The sequence below is a fragment of the Staurois parvus genome, unplaced genomic scaffold, assembly GCF_062004578.1.
Source record: "Staurois parvus isolate SC_StPar_1 unplaced genomic scaffold, SC_StPar_1.0 ptg000506l, whole genome shotgun sequence".
NCBI classification, from domain to species: Eukaryota; Metazoa; Chordata; class Amphibia; order Anura; family Ranidae; genus Staurois; species Staurois parvus.
This window is the reverse complement of record NW_028318302.1, coordinates 753,351-772,204: the sequence shown is the minus strand read 5'-3', so window position 1 is coordinate 772,204 and position 18,854 is coordinate 753,351. Positions and strand designations below refer to the sequence as shown.

General features: G+C 41.9%; 2 protein-coding genes across 3 annotated transcripts in view; one reads left to right on the top strand and one right to left on the bottom strand.

Moving 5' to 3' along the window:
- Positions 1–18,157, top strand: part of SLC39A10 (solute carrier family 39 member 10) — a 107,670-nt gene extending 89,513 nt beyond the window's left edge. For both annotated transcript variants that reach the window (XM_089689976.1, XM_089689977.1), the window contains one exon: positions 1,638–18,157. In XM_089689976.1, the coding sequence (XP_089546102.1) occupies positions 1,638–1,796 (159 nt within the window). In that variant the 3' untranslated portion in view covers positions 1,797–18,157. The remainder of the gene's footprint in view (positions 1–1,637) is intronic.
- The window catches only part of DNAH7 (dynein axonemal heavy chain 7), a 519,305-nt gene continuing 518,593 nt past the window's right edge, over positions 18,143–18,854 (bottom strand). Inside the window, exon 67 of the mRNA XM_089689972.1 lies at positions 18,143–18,481. Coding sequence (XP_089546098.1) covers positions 18,275–18,481 — 207 coding nt within the window. The 3' untranslated portion in view covers positions 18,143–18,274. The remainder of the gene's footprint in view (positions 18,482–18,854) is intronic.

Here is an 18,854-nt window from a genome sequence, read left to right as displayed (position 1 = left end):
GTCTAGAACTCTGTTGTCTCTGGTGGGCCCTGTTCTTTACCTCTTTTTAGCTGTGACTTTCTTGTGCCAAACTATTGCTAACTGGTCAAAATCCTTTAAGAGATCTTACCATTGTTGCTGTTGCTCCCTTCATTCTAGAACACAAAGTTGGAGTATCTTGGTCTAGTCCTGGACATGGCTCAGGTCAGATATTTCCTTCCACAGGATATATTTAAAGCTGTATTACACTGTACCTCAGCACCACAAATCAAAAATGCTGTTTAATTCAATTTTATTAATCAAAGCAAACTCCCCATCCATCCACGTCTCAATGCTCTATCTTGCTGAGATATCACTTTGAAAAACACCCTGTAGCATTTCAGGCTATGGCCATCTTGAGTAAGGACAAGATGATTCATGTAGCATTTATTGCCTGGAATCCATCTGCCCTTGGCTCAGGCATGCAGACAGGAGGGTGTGCTTATCTGAAAAAAACTCTCCTGAAGACGCCTGGGATGTATGACATCATTTGCCTAAGCATGGAAACCAGGAAGTAACTGAATAAATGTAAAAACAAGTAAATCTGATTTACTTTACCATCTATTTACTGATGCTAGCAACATTAAGATTAAAAATAATCAATGTTGATTGAGTGAGTGATTCACTTTAAGACTTTCTAATCTCAGATTTGAGGTTCCCAGTCCAGGAGTCTAGTATTAGTCTCCTTCAAGGAAGCCGTATTTGTCTAGATTGACACCAGACCTTTGTTTTACTGGGTGGATGTTGCCGACTCCTCCAATGCCAGCTTCGGATGCAAGTTCTTTCAGCCTGGTTTTGCGTGTAGGCAGTGCCTAGTTTTGTTTTCTTGGCCCTGTTAAGCATTTCTTGTGTTGCCCACCTCTTGGACAAGAAAATAAGTAGGATTTCTTTTTTTACTAATCATGAAATCCTTTTCTTGGTCCCGCCTCTATGCGTTTTATGATCATGCTCTCAATACTGCTTTGCTACAAACTGAGGTATGCTGGTAATAGGAGTTCTGGTCTGGCCTACTGTTTTGTTTGCTTGCCATTGTTTGATCCTCAATGCACTCAATGTAAAGAATATTACAGTCAGTACAGACATTCTGGGAGCAAGTGTAAAACAATGGTTGATGGATACTCATTCATAACATGCCTGGCATAGTATACTTGACCACCGCAATGCATAAGAGAAATACACTTAGAACTAGAAAAGACCACACAAAATCTACAGAAACAGGTCACTTTTTTTTAACTGTTGGGCAGGGCTGAATATTTTAGCAGAGAAAACCTTGCCTGAATTGGATTCTGGGTATCCTAGATTGTAAGCTCGAAAGAGCAGGGCCCTCAATCCCCTCATGTTTTGCATTGTATTGGTATTGTTCTGTCACATGTTCTGTCCCCCTTTGTAATGTACAGCGCTGAGTGAACTATTGGCGCTTTATAAATACCGTATAATAATAATTTGACATTTATGCCAAGCACCAAGAGGATGCCCTTTGATTCCTAAAACAAGCAGTCAAACTCCCTGCCATGGACTCTCTTGCTTACCAAGCTTTGTGCGTCACTCTGCTCTAGCACTCTCATTTTAGGTTTTGAAAGATCTTAAATAAAATCTGACTTTTCTTTTTATATTCCTAGCTTCCAGAAATGCTGCATGGGGATGGAGAAAATGAAGAACATGGACATTGCCCAGTGGGACAGTTTATCTTGCAGAACTTGGGACTTCTGCTTGGTTTTGCCATAATGCTGGTTATTGCTTTATATGAAGACAAAATAGTGCTTGACATCCACTTTTGACTTTCTCGGTACTCTCCTTGGTCCATTTGTAATATGTGTGTCTGTCTGCTAGCTCTGTATGTTGAAAAAGTTTACAGCATATGCTTGCAACATTTTGTGAGCAGATGAAATCAAAAGCGGAGTACAAACGAGTTTACCCACCAGTACAATTCCACTGAGATCACTGTGATATGTGTTATCTGGCATTGTTTGTGAAGCAGTGTACCTCCCTTTACGTGCCAAGTGTTAATAAATTGTCATTATAAACACAAATCAAATTCAAATTCTACATGAACTGGATATGTCGCATCATTTAGCATTCGGGTAGACAATATAGTATTTGATTTCCTACAAGTGAATATGTACACAAATGGAAGTTACCATGATAGCTACGTATGGGATTAATGTGATACCATGCATTTTGTTTTGCTTGTCTGAGACTAGGGGGGACTAACATTTATAAGAGTATTAATGGGAATTTGCTGGAAAAACTGTACTTGAGGATACATAGGTGACTATTTTGTTTACTTTAATTTTGTCAATGAATACTGCAAAGATAAACTACTTTTTCAGTTTTGTTCACTTTTGTTTTTAAAAGAACCTGGACAATATTTATAAAAACTGTTTTTAGGGAATGATAAATACATACAGCAATGTTCATCAGTTATTCTGTTCAGTTTTAAATGTTGGGACATCAGAACATGGTACTAATCTGACTAATGTAATACATTTCTGCATGTCTACTTTCATTGTAAACCTACCAATATGTGCTTTTACCAGCTGTCACCCTAGATAAGCAGCCCATACATATATTTTTTTTTTTTAATCCAGTGGATTGATGGATTAAAAAAAGACACTATTCCCCCATCCACACACTCTATGTGGATGAGGGGAATTTTACTTGCTAAGCTGTTGTATTCTGACATCGGGGAGCATTCCCACTGTCAGAATACAATGATCGTTCGGTTAAACCACAGACAGGCTGGCTGTACAGAAGTTGATTGGTAGACCGATTTCTGTACAACCAGCCTTGCCCGTACATGGATCGAAATTTGGCATGTCCCTACTGAGCTGGCTGAATTTTGATCCATGTATGACCACCTTTAGAGATGAGGAAATAGCCAAATCGATTACTGAATCGGGCCCCACAATATTTTACACCACGTTTGTGTTCATGAATTAATTTTTTTATGCAGCTGTAATTTCTTAACGAACCAGTTACCTATGATAGCTTGGGAGTATGGGAATCTTCCTGAATGACACATTCCGTTTACTAGACTGAATCCGATGGATGTTAAAAGCTTTTTGAATAATGAGATGAGGAGCCATAATTTTCAAACCTGTAACCTTGTTTAAAAAAATAAAAAAATGGCAGCAGATTAGCCATTATTTGCAGATCTCCACTAGCTGAACATCAGGGCTGAATTTGGAAAGTGGGAGATTGTTTGTTTGGTCTCTAGTATACATAATCCAATTATAGTACCCGATGAACCGCACAGATAAATTGTTCAGGTGCAAAAGCAACAGGACCAACCCCACAGTCCATATAAACAAAACTCAAGGCAACAGTACTCAAATTCCTTACAGAAACATTCATCCATATGGATGCATACAGTGCCATTACATGTATTCTAACACGTCTGCAAGCACATTCATGTCCCCATTGCTGAGCTGCATTACAAACGCCTCATGCAAAAGTGCATACATGGTGTCTGCTATTACTCAGATTGGCCCCCTTTCACCATATGATCTGGCAGTTGTGCACCTGAATATCTTTTACATAAGCTTCAATAATGATTTTGCTTTATTAAAACAATAAGAAAAAGCGTAGCACAGGGAAGATTTGTCTACATACGTTTTTTGCTTCCTTAGCATTTCCTTTTCGGATTTAAAATCTAACATAGCAATATTTTCTTGCAACTTCCCGACTGTTAAGTTTATGGTTAAAGATGCAGCTGAAAGTGTCATGCAATCTTTATTCTGTTCCTTTCTTCTATCATGGCTGTGGGTGGTGAGAAAGCAAAGATTAAAGCTTAACTCCGGGCAGAAACTTTTTCCTGTGTAATTGTTAGGGGATCCATACCTTTAGGTAAGATGTCCATTTTGTTTATCCAGTCCATGTTTTCTGAGTAAATATGGGTGCATTATTTAAATCATAGGCTTCCTTGCCTATGATATCAGTTTTGCAAGATTGGTGGCCACTATGCCATGTATTCCCCGACCGCTGGTCTTCTCTCTGCCTTGCTGTAGTTTTTAACAGCAAGCAATGACATAATTCCATCCCTGCTTGCTGCAGTGGGCGGAACAGGGCAGCTGGCATCCCCAGTCTGAACTGCCCACTGATGCAACTTGATTAGAATGATAGCCCAGGGACTCCTGGTCTGTCACTCCTCCTGTGAGGTCATGGGAGGCGGGGCAGACCGGGAGTCTCCTCCACTCTCTCAGCTCCCCATGCCTGCGATATGCAGGATATGTAAATGTACACTAGGCTCAGTGTAAGCACGCCCCTCATCAGTCACATGCTTTTAGTGTACCCACCCACATTCACTACAGTTTCCATTTGAATGATGGAAACTGTAGAGTGAGAGGGCAGGATCTGACATGATCCCTGCATTTCTACCTCCTCCTAGAGCCGGCAGAAGCTGGCATTTTTTTTAAATTATTGATGACAAGAATATTGTATTAGACATTTCTCAAACTGTAAGATATTCATAAACCTAGCTATAACCGAGATATAAAGTATTTGCAGTTATTTGAGCAAAGCAATACATAAACTAAAGCATCTTCTGCCATCATACTTGCCTTGAGTTTTTTAAATTACAATTGAAAGACCTATTTTGACTATAAACCAGTGTGGTGTTGAATACTGCAACAAATTTCTACAGGTTTATGTTTGCCTTGCTTCTCCTGTATTGTGCTCGGTTTATCAACATTCCAGATCATTTAGTCCCTGATGAGCAGAATGGTTTCCAACAGATTTTTGGAATAAAAACTTGAGTATAGTTTTTGGATTTCTAGCCTATGCATTGTCATATGCTAATATTTAGTTTTTGTTGAGTTAGTTTTTTATTAGGAAAATTGAAGAGAGTCTGACACCAGACGATTTAACCACTTGCCTACCGGACACTTATACCCCCTTCCTGCCCAGGCCAATTTTCAGCTTTCAGTGCTGTCACACTTTAAATGACAATTGTGCGCTCATGCAACATTGCACCCATATGAAATGTTTATACTTTTTTCACCCAAATAGAGCTTTCTTTTGGTGGTATTAAATCGCCACTGGGTGTTTTTTTTTTGCGCTATAAACAAAAAAAGTTTCTTTGTTTCTATTAGAAAATTTTGCAAACAGGTAATTTTTCTCCTTCACTGATGTGCATTGACGAGGCTGCACTGACTGGCGGGCGGCACTGCTGGATGGCACTGATGGGGGGTACAGGTGGGTGGCACAGGTGGGCAGCATTGTTGGGCACTGATCATCAGGGCACTGATGAACAGTGCCGATCTGTTTGCTGACAGTTGCTGGTTCTCGGCAGTAGTTTCCTGACGCTGTGACTGTATTTACCAGGTGATCTACTGTATCATTGGACACAGCTGATCACGTGGTAAAAGGCCGCTGTGATTGGCCTTTTACCACATCACGTGATCAGCTGTGTCCGTAGGACACAACGATCATGGAGATCACCAGGAGGGCGCGTTCTGTGAGGACGTCATATCATGCCTTCCCAGAACTGGACAACCGCGCTGTAGCCGTCATTCAGCTATAGCGCAGTTGGCAAGTGGTTAAATAAAAATTTTCCCATAAGGTTATATATGTTTACCTGTAAAAGTGTCCCTTTTGTAGACATCAAAAGCCAGATCTGTCCCTCAGGTGGTTTATGTAGGAAGGGAGTGACAGACTAGTTTTGGACAGCACAAACCTTTAGTAACACTCCCAGAAGAGAAGAGGGCTATAACATGCTAGAGAACTGACTCTTCCTGGAATAATCCAATTTTTCTAGTAAGTTCAAAGGTATATTGCAAGTGAAGAAAAAAAATAAATATAGATCAGAAAAACACTGCAATCAAGCATTTTAGAATATTTGGATTGTCTAGTTTTACCTTTTTTTTTATTTTATTTTTTTTTTTTTTTAAGTTGGTGACCATGTCTTTTGTACCAAAGCCTATTAACTGCATTCCCAATCTATTGCATATGACTGAATGTTAAATTGGAGCTTCGGGCTGCCCTCAAAAAATTAAAATTCAGAAGCTAGTAGCTGCTGACTTTAATATAAGGGCACTTACCTGTCCTTTTGTGTTTTTGTACACGTTGTGGCAATTGAGCACCATGTGTAACCACTAGCTTTTATGTATTGCAATTTTTTTGCCATGAATAAAAATAAAATAATTTTTTATTACACTCACTGATTCAAGCCTTGTTTGCTGTCGGATTAACCACTTGTCTCATAGAGGGGGCTTTACCCACTGTATGTGACTATTTGGTACGGTATTGATTATGGTTTTGACAACAACACTAATTTAGTGATAATGCAGTCAGTGTCTTATATATTCCCTCCTTTTTCTTTTGTATAGTTCCACTTACCTGCCTGTCAAAACCAGGTACCCGCCCCTCCCAAAAAGTGCCAATGTGGCAGTGGAGGGAGGAGGAGGCAGACAAGCGGAAACTTCTTTTGAGTGGATGTGAAAACAATGCTGTAGTTAAAACAAGCATGAATGTACTCCTTCCATTCTGTTGTATCCTGAAAAAAGCACATGCGTTCTCTCTCTCTCCATAGAATATAATACATATATTGTACCATTTCCTCTTTGGACATCTGATTTCCGTTGTGCTTTTGAGTGGGCAGTAACATTTTTTTTTTTTCCAGGGCTGACTGAGGTTTCTAAAATGGCATTATTTATCTTTAATGGCTTTTAAATCTAAAGGTTGCAGGGACCTAAGGTGGTTATGCTCAATTGCAGCATAGTTATCCATCTTGGGTCCTTTATAATAGCAGTAAATGAGACTTGCTAAAGACCAAAGTCAACTTTAGGAAAATATGAACAGTCTTGCAGCTGAGAAATTTTTCTATGTAAGCAAAGTCCTTAGGCATCATATACATATTTAATAAACAGAAGAACATCCAAAGTTTTTGTTGCAATTCTGGTTTGCTGCGCTTTGACTACCAAGGGGTAGTGTTGATCAATATGACTGCTGGACAGTCATTGTGGGCAGATTATGTAGTCTATATTCATTTGAATACAACTCCACTTCTTTGTAGAGTACTTGTGTACATTAATCCATTGACCACAAGAAAAACACCTTATTAGGGTGGTAGTGTTTCATTGTTGTGTCTATCTTGGGGAAATTTCCCTCACTTCCCATCTTGAAGACACTGGGCACCAGAACAAGAAGTGAGTGGAATTCCTCCAGTGAAAAAACAACCCAGCAGTGTTTCTAGAGCTTTTCTGCTCTAACCAAAAGATGTTTCAGCTTCACATGAGCCTATGATGCAAGTGAGCCCTTAGAATACATTTGGCTTTTAGGTGTTGGCTAAATGCATTCTATTATGCTAGTCATTTGTTTTACAGTTTGCGAATCCTTTAAAATCTCATTTTGTTTTTTACTGTGCAGAATGATTGCACACTATTCTAAATATTTTTAACCTACTAAATATCTTTAGTAGTTTTATGTGCATGCACAGTATCATTTGACAAGCCATGCACTAATGGGCTTAAAATGAGATTTAGGCAGGTTTTTGCTGCCAAAGAATAGGCAAGTCGTCACCTTGCCAGGGAGGGGCAAGACTAAGTTCTCCTTCTTTCACTATTCTGGTTTTGTCTTGTTTTAAATGCACTAAAGGTTGAAGTGAACTTGTGGCAATGAAAAATGTTAAAATACCAGCTTTACTTGAATGATTTGATTGCGTAAAGCTTCCCCGAGTCCTGACTATTTTGGCAATGATTATCAAATACACCAATTGCTATGCCCTTCCCATGGCAGTATTGCCCATGCCCTTAATTGATTTGAGGCTGTGAGATGCAAATTGTGACCTACAGGTGGGACTGTCGGTGTCACTGCATTAATAAATCATTCAAGTTAGGTCATGTCGGAATTAGAATATTTTTATACATGTTTGCTTTAACCACTTACATACAGGACACTTTTGCCGCCTTCCTGCCCAGGCCAACTTTCACCATTTAGTGCTGCTGCACTTTGAATGACAATTGCGCGGTCATGCAACATTGTACCCATATGAAATTTCTATCTTTTTTTTTCACACAAATAGAGCTTTCCTTTGGTGGTAATTAATCATCCCTGGGTTTTTTATTTTTTGCACTATAAATGAAAAAGATATAAAATTGTATAAGGTTTTATTTGTTTTCATTATAAAATTTTGCAAATAAGTAATTTTTCTTCTTAAATTTAGGCAACAATTTATACTGCTACATAACTTTTGGTAAAAAAAAAAACCTAAATCAGTGTATATTTAGTCTGTGTGAAAGTTATTGTCTACAAGCTATGGCACCAGTCATTGAAAATTGATCACACCTGAAGCACCGATGGCCTATTTAATTTCTTGAGGCTCTAACATGCTAGGAAACTACAAATTGTCACAAGTTAGCCTGCAGTTTCTTGTATTTGTAGTCTTACCTCCTTGCTGCAGTGCTGTTCAGGCCATGAGCACACTTTGCTCAGGCCATGAGCTCCTCAGAGACACTGCAGCCTCTCCTGGAACAACTTCAGTGTTTGGCGCAGAGAGTCGATATTCAGCAGGCTTATCAAGAACAAATTATGCACTGTCTGCAGGAACTCTCCTACCAGTTGGATCAGCTGCAGGTTGTGTCCACTTCCTCACCCTCTGTTTCGGCTCCTGCTCCAGTTCCTGCTGCTCCAACCCCGCTGTTCCAGTTGAACACAGTCCTTCAAGACTTCAGCTGCCTCCACCGCCTCACTTCTCTAGTGATCCCAAAGCTTGTCAGGGCTTTATCAATCCGTGCTCTATTCACTTTGAACTATCAGCCAACCATTTTCCTACTGACCGTTCCAAGGTGGCATACATGATTTCCCTCCTTTCGGGTGAAGCACTGGCTTGGGCCTAGCCAATGTGGGAGCATCCAGATCCCACTATTTCAAGTCTCCCAGCCTTCCAGCAAGCTTTCCAGAAAACCTTCGATGTACCCAGCAGGACTTAATCTGCGGCGGGATCCCTTCTTTGGCAAGGTAGCATGACGGTTGGTCAGTATGCAGTTCAGTTTCGCACCTTAGCTACGGAACTAGCATGGAATAATGAGGCCCTTTCTGCAACCTTTTGGCAGGGTCTAGCGGACCGTATTAAGGACGAACTAGCTGGAAGAACCATACCCACCACCTTGGATGACTTGATTGCTTTTAGCATCCAATTCGATGTCCGCTTCCAGGAGCGAGATCTGGAAAGGTCTGGTCCACGTCGCCCCCAAGTAGGTTCGTTAGCGCCTGTTTTCCAAAAATCCCCTGATCGATCTACCTCTGCAACTGTACCGACATCCGAGGAACCTATGCAGTTCGGCGACGGGATCGCTCTTGTGGAGTGAGGTGTGTTCGGCCTAAGACTTGGTCTATACCTTTTTAATGTGAGGCTGAGGGTTATGTAATTAAGTTTTGTTCGGTCCATCCCGGAAACTCTCTGGTTTAGATCACTGAGGGAGGTGATCTAGAACAGAACCGGAACTCCGCCACATTCCATCGATTTTATTATACCTGTCTCCATCCATTGGGCTCTGAACTCATTTCAGGTTTCGGCTTATGTGGACTATGGGGCAGCCGGAAATTTCATCGAACAATCATTGGCTGCTGAATTGGGCATTCCTCTTGTCCCCTTGATGACACCTCTGTCGATATCTTCAGTTGATGGCTCTAACTTGGCCTTAGGATCTCTACGCTTTTGAACTAACTACATAACTATGCATGTTGGTGTTCTTCATCGTGAGGAAATCTTCTTCCAGATCCTCAAGTCCCATAATTCTTGGATTTCCATGGTTGCAGAAACACCCTATCTTGACTGGAACTCTGGCCAAGTATTGTCATGGGGGTCACAATGCCATCAGTCTTGTCTCCCTAAAGTGCTCCCACCTCTTTGTGTACCCGTGGCTGAGGTCACCACCTCTCCGATACTCCCTCCGCATTATCAGGCCTTCCAAGACCTCTTTTGTAAGAAAGCTGCTGACTGCCTCCTCAATGTCCCTATGATTGTGCTATTGACCTCCAACATGGGACTTCTCCACCTCGAAGTAAAGTTTACCCTCTCTCCATTCCTGAGACTCAAGCCATGTCTGAGTAGGTCCAGAAGAATCTGCAGAAAGGATTTATCATAAGTCCAATTCTGCTGGGGCTGGCTTCTTCTTTGTGGAGAAAAAAAGATAGTACGCTCCGGCCCTGCATTGATTATAGAGGTCTCAATGCTATCACCTTTAAGAATCGGTACCCTTTACCTCTGATTTCCGAACTCTTTGACAGACTCCGGGATGCTTGAATTTTCACTAAGCTAGACCTCTGTGGAGCACACAATCTGGTTAGGATCCTTGAGGGTGATGAGTGTAAAAGAGCTTTCAATACCAGAGATGGGCATTATGAATATCTTGTAATGCCCCGGCTGTCTTTCAGAACTTTAATTAAATTTTTTCTGATCTGTATGTTTGTATCATTGTCTATCTGGATGACATACTAATTTTTTTCTCCAGATTTAAAAACTCATCATCAGCATGTATGTACTGTTCTTCTATGTCTTTGGGACCACCGCCTGTATGCAAAGTTGGAGAAGTGCCTCTTCGAACCCCATGCAGATGCCTTTTCCAGATCATTTGACATTGCTGAGTGTCACGTTGAACCGGAGCCTATCATTTCTGCCAATCGTATCCTGGCCACCACTCATCTTCAGCCTAAACACATCACACCCGGAAAGACCTTTTGTGGTCCCCGCCCTTCGCTCCAAACTACTCAAATGGGCACACGACTCTAACTCTCTGGATATCCTGGAGTGCAATGCACCTCTGCCTTCCTATAGCGTCATTACTGGTGGCCTTCACTGCGGAAGGATGTTGAAGAATATGTTCAGGCTTGCTCCATTTGTGTGCAGTCGAACTCCTCCACATCTGCCCCAGCAGGTCTCCTTTTACCTCTACCTGTTCCAGATGAACCTTGGCATTGCATTTCCATGGACTTTATTTCTGAACTACCCCCTTCAGCAGGTGCCACTGTTATCTGTGTGGTTGTGGACAGGTTTTCTAAAATGTGCCACCTAACTCCACTTCCAGGACTACCTTCTGCTCTCATGTTGGCTTCCAACTTCATTAAGGAAATCTTCCGTCTTCATGGTATGCCCTCACACATTGTTTCTGATAGAGGTGTTCAATTTACAGCTCTCTTCTGGAGGGCTCTGGCCACATCCTTCGGAATCAAGTTTGACTTCTCCTCAGCCTTTCATCCGCATTCTAATGGCCAAACCGAAAGGGTCAACCAGAACATGAAACTTTATATTCGTGCCTTCATTTCGGCCCATCAGGATGATTGAGTAGACCTTCTACCCTGGGCATAGTTTACCCTTAATAACCATGCCAGTGCCAGTACTGTTGAGTCTCCCTTTTTCACTGTGTATGGCCATTTCCTGTTCCCATCTCCTCTGCGGTACCCGCAGCTGCAGACAAACCAATGATCATTCAATTCCATCTGGGCAAAGGTTTCCAAGAATTTACATCTGGCAGCTTTCAAGTACCAAATAGCTGCAAATTGCCATTGCCGCGTGAGTCACAAATTTTCTCCCTGGTGACAAGGTATAACTCTTTACCAAGAATATCAGTCTATGGGTACCCTCTATGAAATTTGCTTCTCAGTTTATTGGTCCCTTTACCATCTTCTGCCAGGTCAATCCTGTTGCTTTTAAACTCAGCCTCCCATCACATTTGTTGTAGGAGCATGAAAGGGGCATAAATTACATATCTAATTTCCTCACTACCTATCACAGTTTTGAAGGCCCTGGAGCACCAGAATGATTGAAACACCCACGGAATGACTCCATTTTGGAAAGCAAACATCCCAAGGTATATTCTATCAGGCATAATGAGTCATTTGAACATGTTGTTTTTTTTACAAACATTTTTAGAAAATGTGGAAAGAAAAATGAAAACTTTTTTTTTTTTCACACAAAGTTGTCAATTTATAAGATATTTCTAACACAGCATATACATACCAAGAATTATGCCTCAAAATGCATTCTGCTACTCCTGAGTATGGTGATACCACATGTGTGAGACTTTTCCACAGCCTGGCCACATGCAGAGACCCAACATCAAAGTAGCACCTTAATAAATTACACATCTAAGTTCCTGACTACCTATCACAGGTTTGAAGGCCCTGGAGCACCAAGTCGGTGGAAACACCCACAAAATGACCCCATTTTGGAAAACAAACATCGCAAGGTATATTGTGTCAGGCATAATGAGCCTTTGAACATGGTATTTGTTCCCAAAAGTTTTTAGAAAATGTGAAAAGAAAAATGAAAACTTTTTTTTTTTTACACAAAGTTGTCAATTTATAGGATATTTCTTCTATACTTGAAAATACATTTTGCTCCTCCTGAACATGAAAATACCACATGTGGGGCTTTTTCACAGCCTAGCTGAAGAAAGGATAAACAAAAGTTTACCTGTGGTTTTAGGAGAGCATTGGACCAGGAAGCAGGCAATAGCCACAGGATTCGCCCAGGCAGCAGACAGGAATATGGTGGATAGCCTGCTGCCTGTTCTGACCCTGGCTTGTTTGAGATCCAGGCAGAAACATGGTCCATAAAAGGTTCTGGGTCAGTGCAGGCAGAGATATGGTAAGCACAGCCAAAGTATTGGTCCAGGCCAGAACATAGTCTGAAAAAGTCTTAGGTCAGTACAGGTTGCAAAAGGAGATATGGTCAGCACAGCCAAAGTATTGGTCCAGGCAACAGGCAGGAACATGGTCCATAAAAAGTCCTAGATCAGTACAGGCAGCAAGCAGCAATATGATTGGCACAGCCAAAGTATTGGTCCAGGCAGGACCATGATCCGAAAAAGTCTTGGGTCATTACAAGTAGCAAGAGGAGATATGGTCAGCACAGCCAAAGTGTTGGTCCAGGCAACAGGCAAGAACATGGTCCATAAAAAGTCCTAGGTCAATGCAGGAAGAGGTATATGATCATCACAAAGTATTGATCCAGGCAAGAAAATCAGGCTTAGGGCCTTGGTCAGGTAGGACCGGGGTAGAGTCTTTGTCCCACCCAATCTCTTTGAAGCCTCCGGACAAACAGACCCTGTCCCGGGAATTACAAAACCCGGAGAAAACCAACAACTTTTTTCCCTATTCTGAAACCCCTCACATATGTGAGACCCCTGTGTTATCTTGAATCTCACTACTGCAGCGGCAGGGCAAAAGATCAATCCAAGCAGCAGGTAAATAACATTGTCGATTTAACAGGCCGAGGTCAGTCCAAGAAGAAGGCATAAATGTGGTTGATAATCCAGACGGCAGGTAGAAGCATAGTCGATAAACAGGCCAGGGTCAGTTCCGGTGGAAGGCAGAAAGATGGTTTAGAAGTAATTCATACAGCAAGCAGAGGCATTGTCGGTAAACAGGCCAGGGTCAGTTAAGGTGGAAGGCAGACGCATTGTCGGTCAGTCAAGGCAGCAGGCAAAAGATCAGCACAGATAATAAAAATATAGGTAACTAATATCTTACTAACGTGTGATAATCTCTGAAGCAGTCTCCGATACATACAGTGAGGAACAGAAGTATTTGAACACCCTGCGATTTTGCAAATTCTCCCACTTAAACTACAATGTGAATTTCAGACCCCTCCATGATTTCTGAGACAGAATTAAAAAATAAAAATTTCAGGAAATCACATTGTTTGATTTTTAAAGAATTTATTTGTCTTGCACTGCTGAACATAAGTATTTGAACACCTAAGAAACAGCAAGAATTCTGTTCCTGTTACTGTGCCTTTTAAAAAGTCCACCTCTACTCCACTCATTAATCTAACTTGGCACCTGTCTGAGCTCTTTAAAGACACCTGCCCACCCCACAGTCAGTCAGACGCCAACTACTACCATGGGCAAGACCAGAGAGCTGTCAAAAGACACCAGAGACAAAATTGTGGACCTCCGCAAGGCTGGAAAGGGCTACAGGGCAATTGCCAAGCAGCTTGGTGAAAATAGATCAACTGTTGGAGCAATTGTTATAAAATGGAAGAGGCTAAAGATGACTGTCAGTCTCTCTCGGACTGGGGCTCCATGCAAGATCTCACCTCGTGGGGTATCACTGATAAGAAAGGTGAGGAATCAGCCCAGAACTACAAGGGAGGAGCTGGTCAATTACATCAAGAGAGCTGGGACCACAGTTTCAAAGGTCACTGTCGGTAGAACACTACGCCGTCATGGTTTCAAATCATGCATTGCACGGAAGGTTCCCCTGCTCAAGTCATCACATATCCAGGCCCATTTGAAGTTTGCCAATGACCATCTGGATGATCCAGAGTAGGCATGGGAGAAAGTCATGTGGTCAGATGAGACCAAAGTAGAACTTTTTGGTCTAAACTTCACTCGTCGTGTTTGGAGGAAAAAGGATGAGTTGCATCCCAAGAACACCATCCCTACTGTGAAGCATGGGGGTGGTAACATCATGCTTTGGGGATGCTTTTCTGCGAAGGGGACAGGATGACTGCACTGTATTGAGAGGATGAATGAGGCCATTTATTGTGAGATTTTGAGCAACAACCTCCTTCCCTCAGTCAGAGCATTGAAGATGGGTCGTGGCTGGGTCTTCCAACATGACAACGACCCGAAGCACACAGCCAGGATAACCAAGAAGTGGCTCCGTAAGAAGCATATCAAGGTTTTGGAGTGGCCTAGCCAGTCTCCAGACTTAAATCCAATAGAACATCTTTGGAGGGAGCTGAAACTCCGTGTTGCTCAGCGACAGCCCCGAAACCTGACAGATCTACAGGAGATCTGTGTGGAGGAGTGGGCCAAAATCCCTGTTACAGTGTGTGCAACCCAAGAACTACAGGAAACGTTTGACCTCTGTAATTGCAAACAAAGGCTTCTGTACCAAATATTAACACTGATTTTCTCAGGTGTTCAAATACTTCAGCAGTGCAAGACAAATAAATTCTTTAAAAATCATACAATGTGATTTCCTGAATTTTTTTTAAATTCTGTTTCTCAGAGTGGGAATGCACCAACAATGTGAATTTCAGACCCCTCCATGATTTCTAAGTGGGAGAACTTGCAAAATCGCAGGGTGTTCAAATACTTCTGTTCCTCACTGTAGGTCTGGTTGGGAGGGACACTGGGGACAATGAAAACTGGTATCTCTCCTAATTCCCCCTCTGTTGCATATCCTACATTTTTTTTCCGGCGTCTTCTTCCTATTTCTGATGGTGGAATCCTCTCAGGGAAATGGCGTTCATGAAGTCTGCTGACACAATCGGAGCAAATGGTTTGTGGTGGAGATCCTTGCTGATTAGGGCAGTGATGACATCTTTTATAAATTTGAGGAAGGTGGTAGGTTTTTCCATTGATTTTTGATAGGTGATGTATGCATTAAAAATGGCCATGTGGAAAAAGTATATTGCAACTTTTTTTGTCCAGTAGAGGGACTTCCTTGTTGATAAATATGGCTGCAGCATCTGATCATTTACATCCACCCCCCCATGAATTAATTATAATTGTGGATACACTCTGGCTTTTGGATGGGACCTAGTCTTCTATGAATTTCCACCATAATGTCTTTATGGATAGTGGACAGGGCATAAACATCTCTCCTATCCCTCCACTTCACGGCCAGCATTTCCTCATTCCTAAGACTTGCAGATTCCCCTCTTTGTAGAATTGTGTTCACTAAATTTTGTGGGAAGTCCTTCCTGTTTGTTCGGGTGGTACCGCAGGCCATCGGTTTCTCAAGGTACAGGTGGCGGAAAAGGGGCAGGCTTGTGTAATAATTGTCTAGGTAGATGTGATACCCCTTTTGGAAAAATGTAAAGGCCAGGTCCCAGACAATTTTTCCACTTGTGCCAATGTAGGTTGGGCACCCAGGGGGCTGGAGCTGGGAGTCTTTGCCTTCATACACGAAAGGCATGCACATATCCCGTGGCACTTTCACAGAGCTTGTTGAGCTTCAGTCCATACCTGGCCCTTTTACTGGGAATATATTGCTTGAATCCCAGCCGGCCAGTAAAGTGGACAAGAGATTCGTCCAGACAGATATTTTGGTCAGGGACATAAAGTTCAAAAAATATTTTAGAAAAAAAATTAGCGGGCACATTTTATAGTTTGTCATAGCCAGGTTGATCTCGGGGAGGGCACTGGGAATTATCACTGGAATGCAGGAAGTGCATTATCATGTCACAATGTGACCTGGACCTTACAGATGAAAAGATGGGGATGGGGTGGGTGGACCAATATGAATGTAATTCATTTTTTGCTGTTGATCATAAGGCCCAAAAACAATTTAAACTCCTCTACTGTTAGCCGTCTCCACTCGAATGGACGGGCATAGCATGAATTGGGGTTGTTTGCGATATATTGTTGGGCAAATAGGTTAGTCTGATCCACAATGAATTGAAGGAAATTATCAGGGAAAAATAAATTAAAAACAATTGAGGAAAAATTTTCTGTGTTGGGCTGCACACCTGGTTGTGCAGTAAAAGGGTGGATTGTAGCTGATCCTAAGCTGGAAGGCAGCCAGAGAGGGTTTGCCAGAGCGTCTGGGAGGTATGTTTGGGCCCTGACTCTTGGGGTCTGGCATGATATTCCAGTGCTGGTACTGGGCCTGTCATCCTGGGGTCTAGCTCCGTTGACGTTTGCGGATTGACCATTTGGGTGTAATGGCATTGATACATTGGCGCTGCTCGAGGTTGCCTGGTCTTCAGAGCGTCTTACTCTTTTAGGAGGGACTGCTTCCTCTTCCGATTTGGTCACCGATCCACGGCTTTCTATTGGCTCGTATTCGGAATCGGACGGTGAGAGCTCCCCGCTGCTCTCGTCCGTCATGCTGAGGATTTGGAAAGCCTCCTCACTAGAGTAATATTTTTTGACATCTTGGCTGTATGACAGGCAACTGTGATGGGTACACTGCTGTTGGGTGGCAGTGATGGTGGCTCTGTTATGGGTACTCTGATTAGGCTGCGCTGATGACAGGTACACTGACAGGCTGCACAGGTGTATGCGCTGACAGGTACACTGATAGGCTTCCCTTATGGATGTGCTGACAGGTACGCTGATGGGCTGCTGGACAGGTACGCTGATGGGCTGCTGGACAGGTACGCTTATGGGCTGTACTGACAGGTACGCTGATGGGCTGCATGAAAGGTACGCTGATGGGCTGTGCTGACAGGCTGCACGACAGGTACACTGGGCTGCACGATAGGTACACTGATGGACTGTGCTGACAGGTACGCTGACGGACTGGCGACAGGTACCAGGAATACTGATGGGCTGCCAATAGGTACACTGATGGGCTGGAGACAGGTAGGTTGATGGGCAGCTGTAAAAGGGCAATCAGGGCAATTTGAAGGCAATCAGCAGTGTGGTGCACAGTACTGAATGCTATAACTCACTGTTCCCCTTCTCCTCACACAGGATCCGTTTGTTTATACTTGGGGTCGGCTGTGATAGACAGCTGATCGCAGGGTAAACAGTCAATTTCAGGGCTGAAGGGTAGAAGTGTTGCAGCTTCTGAAAGTGTTTTGTTGTTGTTCGGGTTAGTCACACATTCTATTTCATATATGGAATCACATTATGGGGACAGGAAGTAGGGGCAGTTCTCCCTAGTGGGGTCATAGACAGAAATATAAGCCTGAGAGAAATTTACACTAACTCAAATTCCAAAATTGAAAAAAAAATGGCGGGAATTTAGGCTTTAAATTCAGTCTCTACTATATTACAACAATGTCATATTATTCGTATTAATTTGATCTGTGTATTTATCTCCTGCTTTGCTTCATTTTATGTGAACTTTTGTTCATACCAGTTATGCATTCCAGCTGAAGTGATTATTTTGCAGTTTAAGCTGTAAAATATGTAAAGCTTGAAATGAACATTGCTTGACCTTCATGAAGGTAATTAATGCTGTTATTACAAAGTTGTCACTGTGTGACAACACATTTGAGCTGTAGTTTGACAATGCAACTAATCTGCTTCTTGCAAAATGTATAGATCCTGTTTGTTTGTTTTTTTCAATTACTCTATTGATGTGAAGGAAAAAAAACTCTTAAAACTCTTAACTGCTTCCCATCTAAAACAATCCCATTTTGTCTTCATATTAAATATAAACCGTTATCTTTCATAATTGCTGTCTCCATTTTATGTACATTATTGTGAAACATCAAATAAACATTTCAAAAATATTTTATTTAGTCATATTAATTGAACAGTGTTGTCTTTATTTATTATAGAGCATTTCTCTTTCAGGATTTAGGCCTAAAGTTCTTATAGCAAAAAGATTCCACAACTCTTAATATATCTTATGAGCTAAGTTGACATAGTAAAGCAACACCTCGTCCAATCCAGTGCTCCTCAGGTTTATCAGAAGGAAGGGTCATTGCAATCACAAAATTAGTTGAGTGTCCAGTAGTGGACAGAGTTCCTCTTCTTTCACTGGTCTTGTACACGGGTGCAATGTAACATGATCGCAGCGGGATGTCTGTTCTCTTGCAAGGCTTCAGCCACATCTGTAAGATATCAGTTATACGGTTATCTGAAGTTTCTTGCATACTAAAAGCACAATATTTAGGACACAGTGTGTATCTTCTCATCAAAACTGACTCATACTGTGCTAGCATTGTGACTTGTACTAATGTCAGAATCTCATTTAAAAGGATCAATAGTTGATTCTCACATACATTGCCCTTGTTAACCGCTAATATAAATGAAGGTGGTTGTAAACATCAGCAAGTCATGCCCCTTTCGTCTGTGTTCTGTTACAATTCAGTCTCTGTTTTCAAGTCCCATCAGTTGTGTGTACATGAGGTGACCTGCAGATGTGTACAGCATACTGGTATATGAAATTTATTCAAGACATACTTTAGGCTGCTACGTGCTTTC